The 17,884-nt window shown below is 43.2% G+C and overlaps 1 protein-coding gene across 7 annotated transcripts in view; it reads left to right on the top strand.

Annotated features, from left to right (window-relative positions):
- The window catches only part of LOC140731248 (adenylate kinase isoenzyme 1-like), a 178,154-nt gene that overhangs the window by 152,274 nt on the left and 7,996 nt on the right, over positions 1 to 17,884 (top strand). For all 7 annotated transcript variants that reach the window (XM_073052787.1, XM_073052788.1, XM_073052792.1 and 4 more), the window contains 2 exons: positions 71 to 234; positions 4,474 to 4,590. In XM_073052787.1, the coding sequence (XP_072908888.1) occupies positions 71 to 234; positions 4,474 to 4,590 (281 nt within the window). The remainder of the gene's footprint in view (positions 1 to 70; positions 235 to 4,473; positions 4,591 to 17,884) is intronic.

Here is a 17,884-nt window from a genome sequence, read left to right as displayed (position 1 = left end):
TTGTGCTGTGCATGGAACTGCCCGAGTGTCGTCTAGGTAATGATGGTGTCTGGTTTCATCCTGTCTCCAGGAGGCCCTGGCTCTGGCAAAGGCACTCAGTGTGAGAAGGTCGTGCAGAAATATGGTTACACTCACCTGTCCACTGGAGACCTGCTGAGGGCAGAGGTCAGCTCTGGCTCAGACAGGGGTAAGGCTCTCCAGGCCATCATGGAGAAGGGGGAACTCGTACCGCTGGTAAGTTCACCCACACTGAAACTACTTGTTAAAACATGCCATTTCCCCTGGTGAAAAGCCCTACCCTGTCACAGCACTGAGGATAAGATGTGGTTGGAACAGTTTCCTCAAAATAATCTCTATTTGAATGGTTCAGCCCATTGCTGGAGACATGTTAATTTCCTACATTTTCACTTGCGTTTTCTTACCTACACGCAGTGATCTCCAGTGTCTAATAAAGTGGCCACTCAGTGTATATTTGTGGTCTTGGCCTGCTGTAGCCCATCCACTTCAAGGTTCACCATGTTATGTGTTAATAAATGCTCTTCTGCACACTATTCTTGTAATGCATGGTTATTTGAGTTTATCCTGTCAGCTTGCACCAGTCTGCCCATTCTTCTCTGACCTCTCTCGTGTACAAGGCTTTTTCACCCACAGAACTGCGATTCACTGGATTTTTTTTTGTCTTTCACACTATTCTCTGTAAACTCTAGAGGTTGTTGTGCCCAGGAGATCAGATGTTTCTGAGATACTCAAACCACCCTGTCTGGCACCAGGCAAACATTCCCTGGCCTAAGTCACTTGGATCACATTTCTTCCTCATTCTGATGTTTGGTCTGAACAACAGCTGAACCTCTTGACCGTGTCAGCATGCTTCCTTGCATTGAGTGCTGCTCCATGATTGGCTGATTAGATATTTGCTTTAACAAGCAGGTTTCATGTGGACCTAATAAAGGGCCATTGAATGTTTTCTACCCATGAGGCTGAGCCTTAGTCATCTCCTTCCCAATGTCCAGTCATGTCTGGTGCTGTCAGCAGGTGCTCTTTGTGTCTGTTTTTGGTAGATTTTGCCCTTCTGAATCTCAGAGCACAGACGCAGAGCACGTAGCCAGCTCTTTGAAGAATCTATGCAGTTAGCCCCCTTATCCATTCCCCCCATCTTTTCACTAGTTGCTTTTCTTGAAGTGTAGGACCGACTCCATTCTGAAGGTTCCCACTCACTCCATGAGCAAAATTCTTCTTTCATTTCTGTCGATTGTTTTGGTAATGATCTCACTGTCCACTGGCTCTCTGCCAGAACCACAGAATTATAACGGGACTTTTATTGCTGATATGTTTAAAGTCTCTTCAGAATTGCACCAGAAAGTCCACAAATGGCAGGATGATGATCGTTCTACCTTAGTACAGATTATCAGTCTCTTTATCGTGTAAGAGGTACAAGGCTAGACGACTGCAATAATATCCACACACGTAGAAACATAGAGAACCTACAGCACAATACAGGCCCTTTGTCCCACAATGCTGTGCCGAACATGTACTTACTTTAGAAATTACCTAGGGTTACCCACAGCCCTCTATTTTTCTAAGCTCCACTTACCTATCCAGGAGCCTCTTATAAGATCCTATTGTATCCACCTCCACCACAGTCTCTGGCAGTCCATTCCACGCACTCACCACTGTGTGTAAAAAAAAACTTACCCCTGACATTCCCTCTGTACCTACTTCCAAGCACCTTAGAACTGTGCCCTCTTGTGTTAGCCATTTCAGCCCTGGGGAAAAGCCTCTGACTATCCACACGACCAATGCCTCTCATCATCTTATACACCTCTATCAGGTCACCTCTCATCCTCCGTTGCTCCAAGGAGAAAAGGCCGAGTTCACTCAATCTATTCTCACAAGGCATGCTCCCCAATCCAGACAACATCCCTGTAAATCTCCTCTGCAACCTTTCTATAGTTTCCACATCCTTCCTGAGGCACACCACTGGTCACCGACCTCCATGCAGAATATGACCCATCTACAACCACTCTTTGCCTTCTGTGGGCAAGCCAATTCTGAATCCACAAAGCAATGTCCCCTTGGATCCCATGCCTCCTTACTTTCTCAATAAGCCTTGCATGGGACACCTTATCAAATGCCTTGCTGAAATCCATATACACTACATCTACTGCTCTTCCTTCATCAATGTGTTTAGTCACATCCTCAAAAAATTCAGTCAGGCTCGTAAGGCACGACCTGCCTTTGATAAAACCATGCTAACTATTCCTAATCCTATTATACCTCTCCAAATGTTCATAAATCCTGCCTCTCTGGATCTTTTCCATCAATTTACCAAACACTGAGGTAAGACTCACTGGTCTATAATTTCCAAGGCTATCTCTACTCCCTTTCTTGAATAAGGGAACAACATCTGCAACCCTCCAATCCTCTGGAACCTCTCCTGTCCCCATTGTTGATGCAAAGATCATTGCCAGAGGCTCAACAATCTCCTCCCTTGCCTCCCACAGTAGCCTGGGGTACATCTTGTCTAGTCCCGGTGACTTATCCAACTTGATGCTTTCCAAAAGCTCCAGCACATCCTCTTCCTTAATATCTACTTGCTCAAGCTTTTCAGTCCACTGTAAGTCATCCCTACAATTGCCAAGATCCTTTTCCGCAGTGAATACTGAAGCAAAGTATTCATTATGTACCTCTGCTATTTCCTCCAGTTCCATACACACTTTTCCTCTGTCACACTTATCCTCTTGCTCTTCACATACTTGAAGAATGCCTTGGGGTATTCCTTAATTCTGTCCATCAAGACCTTCTCATGGCCCCATCTGGCTCTCCTAATTTCATTCTTAAACTCCTTCCTGCTAGCCTTATAATTTTCTAGATCTCTATCATTACCTAGTTTTTTGAAACTTTTGTAAGCTTTTCTTTTCTTGACTAGATTTACAACAGCCTTTGTACACCACAGTTCCTGTACTCTACCATCCTTTCCCTGTCTCATTGGAACGTAACTGTGCAGAATGTCATGCAAATATCCCCTGAACGTTTGCCACATTTCTGCTTATATTTCCCTGAGAATATCTGTTCCCAATTTTTGCTTCCAAGTTCCTGCCTGATAGCCTCATAGCTACCCTTACTCCAATTAAACGTTTCCCTAACTTGTCTGTTCCTATCCCTCTCCAATGCTATGGTAAAGGAGATAGAATTGTGATCACTGCTCCAAAATACTCTCCCACTGAGAGACCTGACACCTGACCAGGTTCATTTCCCAATACCAGATCAAGCACAGTCTCTCCTCTTGCAAGCTTATCTACACATTGTGTCAAGAAACCTTCCTGAACACACCTAACAAATTCCATCCCGTCTAAACTCCTTGCTCCAAGGAGATGCCAATCAATATATGGGAAATTAAAATCTCCCAACACGTTATTATTACACCTTTCCAGAATCTGTCTCCCTACCTGCTCCTCAATGTTCCTATTACAATTGGGTGGTCTATAAAAAATACCCAGTAGAGTTATTGACCCCTTCCTGTTCCTAACTTCCACCTACAGACTCAGCAGACAATCCCTCCATAACTTCCTCCTTTTCTTCAGATCGTTACACAGTGCATTGTCACACTTCAGGTCGTTACACAGTGCATTGTCACACTTCAGATGGTTACACAGTGCATTGTCACACTTCAGGTCGTTACACAGTGCATTGTCACACTTCAGATCATTACACAGTGCATTGAACAAGGTGGAACGGTAACAATGCAGAATAAAGTGTAAAAACTACTGAAAGAGTGCAGTGCAGGTAAATGATAAAGTACAAGATCATGACGAGGTAGATTGTGAGGCCAAGAGTCTAGCTTATCATACGAGGTCTGTTCAAGAGTCTGATCACAGTGGGATACAGGCTGTCCCTGAGCCTGGTCTACGTGCTTTCCAGCGTTTGTATCTTCTGCCCGATGGGAGAGCAGAGAAGAAAGAATGTCTGGGGTGAGTGGGGTATTTCTCCTTCCCTGCTGAGTCACACATACCCTTGTCTATTATACTGCCTTTAAACCTGCTCCTACACGACGATGTAAGTGGAAACAGATGGTTATTGGGCAGCAGAGAGGTACAGTAACATGAGGGTGGCATAGGGTGGCAGCTCTCTTACAGCGCCAGCGATTTCCAATCAGGGTTCGATTCCTGCCACTGTCTGTAAGGAATTTGTACATTTTTCTGTGACTGTTTGGGGTTCCTTCCTCATTCTAAAGACGATCAGTTAAGGTTGGAGATTTGTGGGCATGGTGGCACTTGGAGACTGTCTCCAGCACAATCCTTAGGCTGTGTAAAATGATGCATTTGACTGTATGTTTCCGTGTAAACGTGACAGATGAAGCTAATCTTTCATCTTTAACACTCACTCACAATTTACAAGCTTGCTGGTCCGGCCTTTGTCTCCTTTCCCATTGATGCTTTGCACTGAACACCCTTTCTGCCTGGCCTCTTTCCGCAGGAGACCGTGCTGGAAATGCTGAAGGATGCTATGATTGCCAAAGCAGGTGTCTCCAAGGGCTTCTTGATTGACGGTTACCCCCGGGAGGTGAAGCAGGGAGAAGAATTCGAGAAGAAGGTATGGAGTCTGCATTGAGGGGAAAATGGGGAGTGTGGGTTGAGGTGAAATCACTGCTACATCTGTTTCGTTTTTAAATCCATACAGTTGTATGCCTCTGTTTCAAAGGGGAACAGGGGAACTACACCAGTGTCCAGTGTGCAGAATCAGAAGTAGGTTTATTGTCACTGAGATATGTTGTAAATTTTGTTGTTTTACGCCAGCAGTACATTGCGAGACGTAAAGGTTATCTCGCTACTAATACGCCCACCTTCTGTGCTACTGAAGACTAACCTTTCTTTCCCAGTTTTGATGATGGGTCTTGGACATGAAACTTTAACTTTTCCACATTTGCTGCCTGGCAAATTTTGAAAATAACTAGAGCAGTTTGCCCGGTAGTGGGAAATTGGAGTGCTCAAATTGGTTGTCACTGACCACACTTCAATATTAGCACTTTGTGATGTTGTGAGGCTGTGGAGGCAACATAGAAATGTAGTTCTCTCTGTTTTTACATAGTTGGAGGTTGAATTGCCAGGATGTAATTAGTCATGAGGTCAGGGGTCTCTCCACTTTGACCTCTGCCAGACTCTTTGTTCCATTCTCATGGCTTTTCCGTGACTGGGATCGGGATTGATTGTGATGGCTACAATCAGTGTTTAGGTTCAGACACTGTCACTATTAAACCTGAGTGGGATACACGGTGAGGGAGTGGTTTTATTGGTTATTATCAAGTGTCTGGTTATCCTTAGAATCATAGAATTATTGTGGCACTGCTGGAGACCATTTTCTCAGTCAGCCCTGTAGTGATGAAGAGTCTTGGCTATCCATTTCCCTGCGTAGATGTTGCCTGACCTACCAAGTTCCTCCAGCGTTTGGTGTGGGTTGCTCAAGGTTTCCAGTATCTGCAGAATCTCTTGTATCTATAGTTGTCCCATTAGTTCCATTCCCCACTCTTTCTCAGTGTCTTAAGACTGATTTATACTTGTGCGTCGCATCTACGCTGTAGGTACCACGTACCCTACGCCGTACTTACACCATAGGGTGACGTGCACCTCCCCAAAAAAGTAACTCGCATGTCACGGCAACGCAGACCGCAACAACTGTGATCGGTCCGCTTGGTAGCATCGCATTTCCTCCTACGTATTTCCGTTGCTTCTTCTCCGCCATGTCTGTACACCGATGCGAAATAGATGAACCAAATTGTCAAATCTACCTGCCGACATGCGAAAATGTTTGTAATGCATTTCCTCGTCCATGTCTCTCACGAAGAAACTCAACACAGTGGCATAGAAACCCCACTAGCGTTTTGGTGCACGCCAACGCATGCTCGCTACAGCGTAGAGCGATGCAGAAGTGAAAATCAGGGCTACAGCATAGCCCATAACCACAAGTATAAATCAGCCTTTTGTAGTCCCAACCTGGCTGGTAGTGTAGTGGCATCAGCAACGGACTTTGAGGCAAGTGGTCCCCGGTTTGAATCCAGCTGGCCCCTTGCACACTTTCCATCCATGTTGGGTTGAGTGTTGAGCTAGCAACACGGCCCTGTGAAAAAAAAAACAGACAAATGTGACGAAAATGGCAAAAATGCCACACAATATGCAGGAACAACAGCAGAGTAGTCCTATCAGTTCCATTCCCTCAATCTTTCTCTGCCAATAACCCTCTCCCTTTGCACAGTATTGATCTACTGTGATCTACTATAGTGTCTCTGCCTCTAAATTTGTCCACTGCTCCTTGAATCATCAACTAACCCTGGTTACAGCACCTGTGACATGATTTCAATTCCCACCATAATGAGTTCTCCCCGTGGCCCTGTGGGGTGCTAGGGCTTCCTCCCACAGTCCAAAGACGGACTGGTTAGAGAATATTGTGGGCACGCTATGCTGACACCAGAAGCACGGCGACATTTGCAGGCTGCCCCCAGCACATTCTTGGACTGCTGGCCGTTTACACAAGTGAAGTACTGTATTTCACTGTATGTTTCGATGTGCATGTGATAAATAAAGCTAGTCTTTAATCTTTTTTGCTATATTTATAGCACTGCAGTGCTTCAAACCTGTAACAGATCTCTCCACTTCTCTTTGCGAAAGGTTGAATACCCCTGCTTCCTCAGTATAACCCGGGACTCATAGAGCAGTACAACCCTGGAACTGGCAGTTCAGCCCACAGTGACTGTGCCAACCACTATGCAAAATTAAACAAAATCTATCTGCTTGCACAGGACTTCTCCCGACTTGTTCAGCTGCCTGTCTAAATGTCTCTGTCACATTTCCTTCCACCCCTCCCTACCCAGAAAAACAAATCCTTGATAAAAATCTTTACACAGCTATGCTAAAATTTCTGCTAGAAGCACTGGGGAGGGCCACCTGAATCTTTTGGAATTCTTTTGCACTTAATAACTAAAGTTGCAAGGAATGATTAACCCTGTTAATAATTAGTGTTTCCATCTGTTGGTGTATTGAAATTACCTTGCTGATGGACAGGGGCTTGAGTTGGTGACTTAATGTCTCTACTCCTGTTTCTCCAAGATTAATTTTGCACAGTTGTCAAAGATATCAGTTTCTTTAGAGCACACTACTTGGCCAAAGAAATGCACACAATATGCGGGATGAACTCAGCAGGTCAGGCGACATCTTGCTGAGTTTTTCCACCATTCTGTGTGGTGCTCTGGATTTCCAGCATCTGCAGATGATTCTACGTGGCCGGTTCATTTTGGCATGTTTAGACTTTGGGTGAGATTACCCGGAGCTACAGGAACTGTAGGTCCCACACCACCAGGTTCAGGAATCATGTAACTACCAGGCTCCTGAATCAGTGTGGATAACTCACTCATCACAACTCTGAACTGATTCCACACTCTATGGACTCACTTTCAAGGACCATGGCATTTTACTGGACAGACTGGAAAACTGGGTGGGACTTTCTGGTACAGTCCTAAAGTGGTTTGAACGGTTTAAAGTGGTTTAAAACAGGACAGGGACTGTTTTGTATTGATTGGTACCTGCATATCTGACTGAACAAAGATGACATGCAGAGAGCCTCAAGGGTCCATACTAGGGCCTCTTCTATTTAACTTATACATGCTCCCTCTAGCTCAAATCATGGTAAGCAACAAAATATCTTACCTTAATTATGTGAATGATACTGATTTATTTAACAGTGTCATCAAGTGACTATGGTTGCATAAAATCACTTAAAAAGAAACTGTATTGAGCAAATCACTAATTGATGAGCCAAAATTTCTTCCAGTTAAACAAAGAGAAAACTGAATTAATTGTTTTTGGTGCTAAAAAGAATGATTAAAAGTCAGTGCTCATTTAGAATCCCTGTCATTACAGACAACAAGCCAAACCAGAAATCTTGGTGTTGTGATGGACTCCAACTTAAATTTTAACTGTCACATTCAGACGATTACAAAGTCAGCCTACTTACAAATATAGTGAGGGTTATAGGCTCAGCAAGATCTAGAAGAACTCATCCATGCATTTATTTTTAGTAGGCTACAATGGTGTTTTCACAGGTCTCTATGAAAAGTCCCTCAGACAGCTGCAACTCCATCAGAACACGGCTGCTGAGTCACTAAGACCGAGATTGTAGAATGTATCACTCTAGTTCTCAGATCATTACACCGGCTTCCTGTCCATCAGTGGATCGACTTTAAAGTATTACTACTGGTTATAAAGTACTGAATGGTTTAGGGCCAAAGTACATCTCCAATCTCCTGCTGCATTATGAACTTTCCCGAGCTCGCAGGTCGTCTGGGGCGGGTCTGTGTACCGTCCCCAGGGTCAAAACCAAACATGGGGAGGCAGCTTTTAGTTACCCTGCTCCACATATCTGGAATAACCTTCCAGAGGATTTGAAGTCTGCCCCAACTTTAAGCTCTTTTAAATCGAAGCTTTAGAGTTTTCTTTTTGCTGTAGCTTTTAGTTAGAATCTCCAGCACTGGAATTTCTATTTATCATATCTATTTGTGTATGATTTTGATTCTCTTATATATTGTCTGAAATTTGATGTTTGATTTTTATATCTTGTTCTATGTAAAGCACTTTGAACTGCCTTGTTGGAAAAGTGCTCTACAAATAAACTTGCTCTACAATTCATTTTCTCCGTATTACTTATTTTGTTTTATTTGCACAATTAATCTCCTTTTGCACGTTGGTTGTTTGTCAGTCGTTATATATGTGTAGTTTTTTTCACAAATTCTATTGTAATTACCTTCCTGTGAATGCCTGCAAGACAATGAATCTCAAGGTACGATATGGTGACATATACATACTTTGGTAATAGATTTACTTTAACAAGATTCAATTATAAAAGGGTCATTGTGCATCTCTTCTGATTTTGATTTCCGTTGGAGTGTAACAAAAATTAACGATTAAGGCAACACTGCCAGATGTGGAAACAATAGGGATTGAAGTCCCATCACTGCAAACCCTCCATGAAGCTGCCCAAACCTTGCTCTCACTCTGCAATCATAGTGTGCAGGTCAGGATACAAAACTGCAAATGAAGTTCAACAGTTCCCTGTAGTCAGTCCACTCCCAGTAAACTGCTTGAGTAGCCACAGAACGATGTAGAGACCCTCAGGAACACAGGAGACTCTACAGATGCTGGAAATCCAAAATAAGCACACACAAAATGCTGGAGGAACTCAGGTTGCATCTATGGAGTGAAATGAAGAGCCAACGATTGAGATCGAGAGCCTTCATCAGGAACTTCCCATTGGTTTATTTCTTTCATTAGTGTGAACCTGAAATTACAAGATAGGTTTGGGTAAAAAGAGGGAGGAAATTGTGTTGGGTTGAGCTTAGGAATGGACAGAGATAAAATGTTAACCTTCCTTTATTCTTTAATATTGATAGATCTGGTCTATGAGATCACAGGAAGGGGCCCATTCTGGTTGTGCCAACCTCTCAGAGGGCAAAGTTCAAACTAAATTTATTATCAAAGTACATATCTGTCACTGTATACAACCCTGAGATTCATTTTCTTGTGGGCATACTCAATGAATCCATGGTAGAAAACTGCCACAGTAGAATCAATTATAAATCCTCACCAACACGGGCATTCATCCAGTGTTCAAAAGCTACAAATTGTGCAAATACAAAAATAAAGAAATAATAATAGTAAATAAGCAATAAATATTGAGAACATGAGATGAAGAGTCCTTGCAAGTGAGTCATTAGGTTGTGTGAACATTTCAGTGATGGAGTGATGCATTCACACTGTACTTGGCTGTTATCTGTAAGCACTTAGTCATCAATGGTTTGTCCAGTTGTCGGTTTCCATTTTAAGACTTTGATGATATCCTGGATTGCAAGTTCAGCAGCACAGTAACAGGACTTGCCACCTAACTTGAACAAAGTTGTCCGCAGAGATCCCACTTTTGTGTTCACTTCTGATTGCCAGTGCCTTATAAAGTCTCAGCATTTCATCCTTGCATTTGTATTCTAGTCCTCTTGAAATGAGTGCCAACATTATATTTGCCTTCCTTACCACCGACTCAACCAGCAAGTTAACCTTCAGGGCAGGGGTTCATGACTTTTTTTATGCCATGGGCCAATACCATTAAGCAAGGGGTCCATGGACCCCAGGTTGGGAAGCCCTGCTTTAGGGAATCCTGCACAGGGACTCCCAAGTCCCTTTGCACTTCAGATTTCTGAATTTGCTCTCTGTTAATATTGACTTCATGGTGAGCTCAGGCATCACAGGCCGAGTGGCTTTTTTCTGTGCTGTTCCACTCTATGTTCTATGTTTAATGCTTTTCCAGCATAGATTATGATCGGGTATCAGTTCAAGGGATTCCTGGCATCTAGCAAATATGATATCAAGCTGGCTATCTGCCCATCGCACTGATGAACTCCCACAGACTGAAAATATAAGGAAGTAAAAATCACAACTTTTAGCGTAGTAAAGAATATTGACTAAAGATTGAAACATAAACATGACGTTTGGTAATGTGCTTAAGCAATTTTCTGCCTTTATTATTGAGCTTCAAAACTGCCAGAGGACAGATTAGGAACATAATGCATTCACGCCCTGATTCTCAAATAAACAGCCAGGGAGTGGGCCAGCATCGATTTTCTCTGGTGAATGCTGTTTATTTGATAGCGCCTCCAGTAGTGGGTGTGAGAGGTTTCGAGCACTTGTGTCGTTTGGGTGCAGTTCAGAATGAGAGCTTTCACCCAAACTCTGGCTGGGGCTGATGTAGATGCATTTGTTTATTTAGAGACACAGCACAGTAACAATACCCAATACACCCGCGAGACCAATTAACCTGCTAAACTGTGTGTCTTTGGAATGTGTGAGGAAACTAGAGCATGCAGAGGGAACCCACGTGGTCAAGGGGAGAACGTACAAACTCCTTACAGACAGCGACAGAATTGAACCTGGTTTGGCGGTGCAGTAATAACAGTACATTAACCACTATGTGTATGGTTGTGGCTAAGAGAACCTCCTAGGAGAGTGAAAGTTCAAAGTAAAGTTATTATCAAAGTGCATATATGTCACCATATACTACCCAGAGATTCATTTTCTTGTGGGTATTCACAGTAACAAAATAGAATCAATTTTCATACGTACAAAGGTGGACAAACAACGAATGTGCAAAAGAATACAAACTGTGCAAATATAAAATAAACAAACAAATAAATAATATTGAGAATATGAGTGGTAGGAACTTGAAAGTGGTAACTTCCAAGCTTCTAAGAAAGTAGAGGGGTTGTCATGCCTTCTTTGAACTTACTAGACCCAAGACTCTTCCTCATTGAAATAAGGAAGCCAAGGAATTTAAACTTTCTGACCCTCTCCACCTCCAATCCGCTGAAGAGGACTAGCTCATGGACCTCTGGTTTCCTCTTCCTGTAGTCACTGATCAGCTCTTTGCTTTTGTTGACATTGAGAGGTTGTTGTGGCACCAGTCAGCCAGTTTTACAATCTCCGTCCAATAAGGTTGTGTGTGTTTTAAGTCCCTCTCTGCAGATTTAATTATAAAATCCAGGTTGACACTCCTGAGGGAACTGTACAGGTGGATTTCTGCACTCTCATAGGTGATGTCTTAAATGAGATGCAAAACTACTGGCTTCTCAGGTGGAATCCGAAGGTCCTTTGTTACTAACTCAAGATCAGTCCCGTCTCCTGGTCAGTACCCGTTGCTGTGAAAATGTCACAATACAGATCATGCATTCAGCATCGCACCGGGTGTAGAATATGTCAAGGAAGGTTCAGGTTGCAACGAGAAAGCAGAGCAGTAGGATTCATTTGGATTGTTCTGTCGATGAATTGAGTCATTGACAGAGCCTCCACCAAAGGAAACAGGATGTTGGAGATGGTGAGGGTGGAGCGCCATGTTGAACAGGGAGTGCCAGGGACAGGGAGTAGCACAGGTGCAGTCACACCCAGCCCTGAGCCACCAGACGAGGCTATTTGATTCCAATCAATTAGTTTATTGATCATTACAAGATGATTCTCTGGTGCTTCCTGCTCCTTCCCCTCACCTCTGCCTCTTTTCCCACTCACATATGGCGTGAAATTTGTTTGTTGTTTTGCGACACCGTACAGTGCAATATATAAAATTACGGCAGTAATGTGCAAAAGTCTTAGGCACCCTAGCTATAAATAGGTGTGTATGTCTGCAAGCAAGTTTTGTCGATGTACCTGTACCTCGTATTACTAATTCACACAACAATAAACTCTGTGTGAATTAACTTGAATTCCACAGGATTTCTCCAGCAGCGGATTGGTAGGCAACTCCCTTCTCATTCTCTGTATGTTGCCTCCCTTAGCGATTCCCTTCACCTCTGGACTAAAGTTAAGGGGGATCCTTTACAGTTTCCGCCGTCAGTGGAAACCAAAACCGCTGCTGTGGAAAGTGAAACAAGAATTAACAGTTCAGGCCTTCAAGCAGGACATCTTCAGTATTTTCTGTTTCCTTCTGTCCGTTAGACTCTGAGTAGGATTGGGTAGTGAAGGGAGACCTGGAGTCTTGAGAAGGAATGATAGTTCAAAGTCAATTTAATATTAAAGTACATATATGTCACCATTTACCACCCTGAATTTTTCTGGCAGGCATTCACAGCAAAACAAAGAAATACAATAGGACCAAAGTACTCCTTTGTTTTACTGTGAATGGCTGCGAGAAAATATTTGGAGAATATTTAAGAGAAGTGCCCTGTGTCTGGAGTAGGAATTTAGGAATCATTTGTATATCTCTGAAGGGTTTTATTAGTTTCGATGCCACGGGGGTGCCTCTGATGATAACCTAGCAGTTAGAGTAACACCATTACAGCCCAGGATGTCTGAGTCCAAAGTTGTTCCGGTTAGTAGGTTAATTGGTCATTGTAAATTGTCCCATGATTAGGCTAGTGTTCAATAGGTAGATTGATGGGTGGGTGTTGTCCGTTGGTTGCTCCGCACCGTATCTCTAAGTGAATAAATAAACATCTATCAGTAGTGTTTTCTACAATCTTTCACTGGGACTCCTTCTCCGTGCTTAACTTTAGCCCAAAAAGCTGGCGATATATACAACTCCAGAGGGGAGTTGTCTGTACTCTGCCTCTAGAGGGATCCTGTGGAATCCAACTCAATTTAAGCCAGACAGCGTTTATTGTCGTGTGCTCCAGTATGCTGGAGTAGGAAGGTACAATTAAAACTTACTTGCAGCAACATCACAGGCATGTAGGTGTGAACATCACACAGAATATAACGTACTCATCAATTATACAGGCAGTGAGAGACAGACAGACAGTGCCCTTTTGTTTGCACAGTCAGAGACATGTCCGGAGTAGTGCAAGAGGTGGTCTGTAATGTTCCATTGCTGAGGTAGGGTTAGGGTTGTTCAAAGCTCAAAGTAAATTTATTATCAAAGTACATAATGAGATACTTTTTTTTGCGGGCATGCTCAGTAAATCCAGGAACCATAATAGAATCAATGAAAGACCCCACCCAACAGGGCGGACAAACAAGCAATGTGCAAAAGAGAACAATCTGTGCAAATAGAAAAGAAAAAAATAAATAAATAAGCAATAATTATTGAGAACATGAGATGAAGAGTCTTTGAAAGTAAGTGCGTAGGTTGTGGGAACAGTTCAGTGTTGGGGCAAGTGGAGTTGGGTGAAGTTATCCCACTGGTTCAAGAGCCTGATGGTTGAGGGGTAATAACTGTCCCTGACCCTGGTGGGGCAAGTCCTACAGCTCCTCTGTGCCTTCTTCCTGATGGCAGCAGTGAGAAGAGAGATCGCTTCTCGGCCTTTTGGCTAAGATCAAATGTAGCAGTGAGAAGAGAGCCTGGCCTGGGTGCTGAGCTCCTTGACTATGAATGCTGCTTTCCTGTGCTAGCATTTCATGTAGATATGCTCAATGGTGGGGAGAACTTTACCTGTATTGGGGTGGGCTGTATCCACTACTTTTTGTAAGATTTTCCATTCAAAGGCATTGGTGTTTCCATACCAGTCGATATACTCTCCATGACACATCTATAGAAGTTTGTCGAAGTTCTAGACGTCTTGCCGAATTTTCACAGACTTCTAAGGAAATAGAAGTGTTGCTGTCCTTTCTTTGTAATTGTAATTCTCTGAAATGATAACACCAAGGACCCTCTCCACCTCAGATCCCTCAATGAGGACTGGCTCCTTCCTCCTGAAGTTAATAATCAGCTCCTTGGTTTTGCTGACATTGAGTAAGATGTTGTTGTTGTGGCACCACTCAGCCAGATTTTCAATCTCCCTCCTGTATGCTGATTCGTCTCCACCTTTGATTTGGCCTACGATAGTGGTGTCATCAGCAAACTTAAATATGGCATTGGAGCTGTCATAAGTGTAAAGCGAGTAGACTAGGGAGCTGAGCACACAGCCTTGTGGTGCACCTGTGCTGGGAGATTGTGAAGGAGGTCTTGTTGCCAATCTGAGGTGACTGGAGTGGGGTCTGCAAGTGAGGAAATCGAGGATCCAATTGAACAAGGAGGTTTTGAGGCCAAGGTCTTAAAGCTTATTAATTAGTTTTGAGGGGATGACAGTATTAACTGCCAAGCTGTAGTAGGTCAAAAGCATCCTGATGTTACATCATTACTATCCAGATGTTGCAGGGTTGAGTGAAGAGCCAGTGAAAGGACATCTGCTCTGGACCTGTTGTGCCGGTAGGCGAATTGAAGTGGATCGAAGTTGCTTCTCAGGCACGAGATGATGTGCTTTATCACCAACCTCTCAAAACACTTCACCACAGTTGACGTCAGTTCATGAACTTGATGGCTGTAGGAAAGCTGATGTTCCTGAACCCGGTACTGTGGGACTTCAGGCTTCTGTACCTCCTGCCTGAGAGTAGAGTGAGAAGAGGGGTGGTCTGGAAGTTGGGGGATCCTTTATGATAGAAAATGCCTCCTTGAGACAGCAACTTCTACAGATGATGGAGAGGGCTGTGTCCACTACTCTCAAAAGCCTCTAACATCGCAGTGCATTGGAATTGCCGTACCAGGCCATGATATAACCCGTCAGGATACTTTCAGCGGTGCGTCTGTACAAGTTTAACAAGTATTAGCCATGCTCTCTGAATGTACAGCGGAGACAATGCCATCTTCAATTCTCTTTAATTGAATTGAATTTATTAAGCCTCTTCTGACTCTGAATTATCGGTATATTCTCTGTAATAAAATCAGGAAATGCTGCAGATACCCAGCAGGTCAGACTGTAACCGTGGGAAGAGATTTCCAGCATCTGCATCTCCTCTAACTCTCACCCGCACCGTGGGTCTAATGTTTCCATTGGTGTCTCAGCTGCCCCTTGCGATGGTGGTTTTCACTGCTTTGTCAGTACCAGGGTTAAGATATTTCTTCTGAATTCCTGGGATGTTTTAAGCAAATGGTATCTATCTGCTAACTTTGGATCTTCCACTGCTGTTTTCATTTTCAGGACATTGTTGGAGGATTGAGAGGAGACTTGAATAGAGATGCACAACATAATGACTAGTATAGAAAACATACCAAGGTAGTCAAAGCAAAGGGACTTACACAATTCATAGGGACTCGACATCACTGATGTAGAGTTGATATTTCCAGTAATTCAGCTGTCCGCTATCCAGAACTAGAAATCATGGCCTTAAGAAATTCTCCATTGATCGGGTCTGTGGAAGCTCAGAGACTGAGTTGCCTTCTCTTTATGCTACTGCCATCGAGAAGGAAGCCTCAGGTCCCACACTACCAGTTTGAGGAACATTTATGACCATTTAACCATCAGGCTTGTGAACCAGCGTGGATAACTTCACTCGCTTCAGCACTGAACTGATCACTGAACACAACTTAAGAACTCACTTTCAAAGATTCTAAAATCCATTTTCTCTGTATTTGTTTATTTAAAATCTATTTATTCATTTATTATTTACACAGTTGGTCGTCTTTTGCACATCGATTGCTTGTCAGTCTTTGTGTGTGGATTTTCATTGATTCTACTGTGTTTCTTTGTTCTACTCTGAATGCCTGAAATCAAAGAATCTCAGGGTAGTATATGGTGATAAATAGTATGTACTTTGATAGTAAATTGATCTTGAACTCTGTACTGAATATATACAAAATGTTGATGGATTTTTGGATGTTAGGTGAATTGGAGAACAAGGAGTTGCCACTAAGATAAAAGATAGTCATGATCTCAGATTGGCAGGGCCAATTGGCCAACTTTATTTCATTTCTAAGGTCCTTATTTAAAATTTGGGGTGGTAGCGTACCGATGTGAGGATTTGGAATTCACAAAGTCCCTTTCAAGAGGACTTGTATAAGCAGGCAAGGGAGAATAATTTTCAGGGTGTTGGTAAACAGTGGGGAAGATGGGGCTGATGGGATTGCTCTGCTGGAAGCCAGACAGAGTCAGTGAGTTGAATGGCCTTTTTCAGTGCTACAACTCAATGGTCAGGCCCTTCTTCCTTGTTATTAAGTGACTGCGGTATAATGCAGCCCTTGGTACAGGAGCACTCAATGCTGCTCAGTAATTTTGTGGCTTTTTTTAAATATAAAATTATGTTCCAGTTTTCCTCTGATGTACTGAGTGAAGAGATCCAGGAAAATGAGATTAGTCTCAATAGGCTTTTGACAAGAGAGAAAAGTGAATTCCAAGCTACTTATTTTCAATATGTGGCATGCAAAAGCAGCTTAAACACAGGATAATAGAGTAGTTTCAAAAGTTACTAATGACTCTTAAATCCAGCTGCGATAATTATTTCACTTGCACTGCTAGAATATGATACGTTGTGCCTTAATAGTTGCAGGGTCAAAACTCTTTCCCTCAAGGTTAAAGTAGTGCTGATGCTGTATTTTATTGGTTGCTGGTTGATAGTACCTTCCTGTGCATTTAGCTGCCACGTCCATGGTTTCTACTTAGTTCCATAATAAGGAGAAGTTGATGTACTTGGTAACCTTAGCCGAATTAGGGAGGGCCAAGTACGTTCAAGCAGGGTTCATGTTCCTGGTTTGCTCCATTATCTCCCTCTAGTGGCAAAGAGGTGCAGGTGGAGCTCAAATGAGGACGAGAAACAAGTGACTGTAGATGCTGGAACCTGGAGCATAAACCCAAGTGGGTTTCCGCCGGGTGCTCTGGTTTTCTCCCACATTCCATGGACGTATGGGTTAGTAGGTTAATTGGTCAGATGGGTGTCACTGGACGGTGCAGGCTCATTGGCTGGAAGGGCCTGTTACCACACTGTACAGTCCTCCTTATTGGTTCCGGGACCCCTCGCAGATACCAAAATTTGCAGATGCTCAAGTCCCTTATTCAACCTGTCTCAATCTGGTGGACCTTAGGACTCAGTGGAACCCCAGACCTTACTTAACCTGTCTCAGTGCTGTGGACATTAGGACCCGGCGGCGGAGCTCTGAATCCGCAGTGTTTCTGTTCACGAAAATAATCACGATCACGATTGAAAATAAAGTGGAAATAATAAAGCGATCGGAAAGAGGTGAAACGCCATCGGTCATTGGAAAAGCGTTAGGCTACGTCAGTCAATGATCAGAACAATTTTAAAGGATAAAGTGAGAAAGGCTCTGCCCCGATCAAAGCTACAATTATTTTACTAAGCAACGCAGTGGTTTAATTATTGGGTTTTGGGGCTTTGGGTTTTTGATCCTCCACATCAACCCGGCACGATGGAGAGCGCGCTCGGGGACGATCTGTCCCAAGTCCTGAGAACTTCCGTTCCCAAGCCTGGCGCTGAAGCATACATTCTTAAGTGCTTTATATGCAAAGAAAGGTAAAATATATACTATACACTAAGGCAAACGTTTGACTAACTGACGCTAAATAATACCGGATGTACCTGTTCCGACTTACTTAGTAAGA

The sequence above is a fragment of the Hemitrygon akajei genome, chromosome 7 (genome assembly GCF_048418815.1).
Source record: "Hemitrygon akajei chromosome 7, sHemAka1.3, whole genome shotgun sequence".
In the NCBI taxonomy this organism is placed as follows: Eukaryota; Metazoa; Chordata; class Chondrichthyes; order Myliobatiformes; family Dasyatidae; genus Hemitrygon; species Hemitrygon akajei.
Note: the sequence above shows the minus strand (reverse complement) of the source record. Positions and strands in the feature narration are given on the sequence as shown.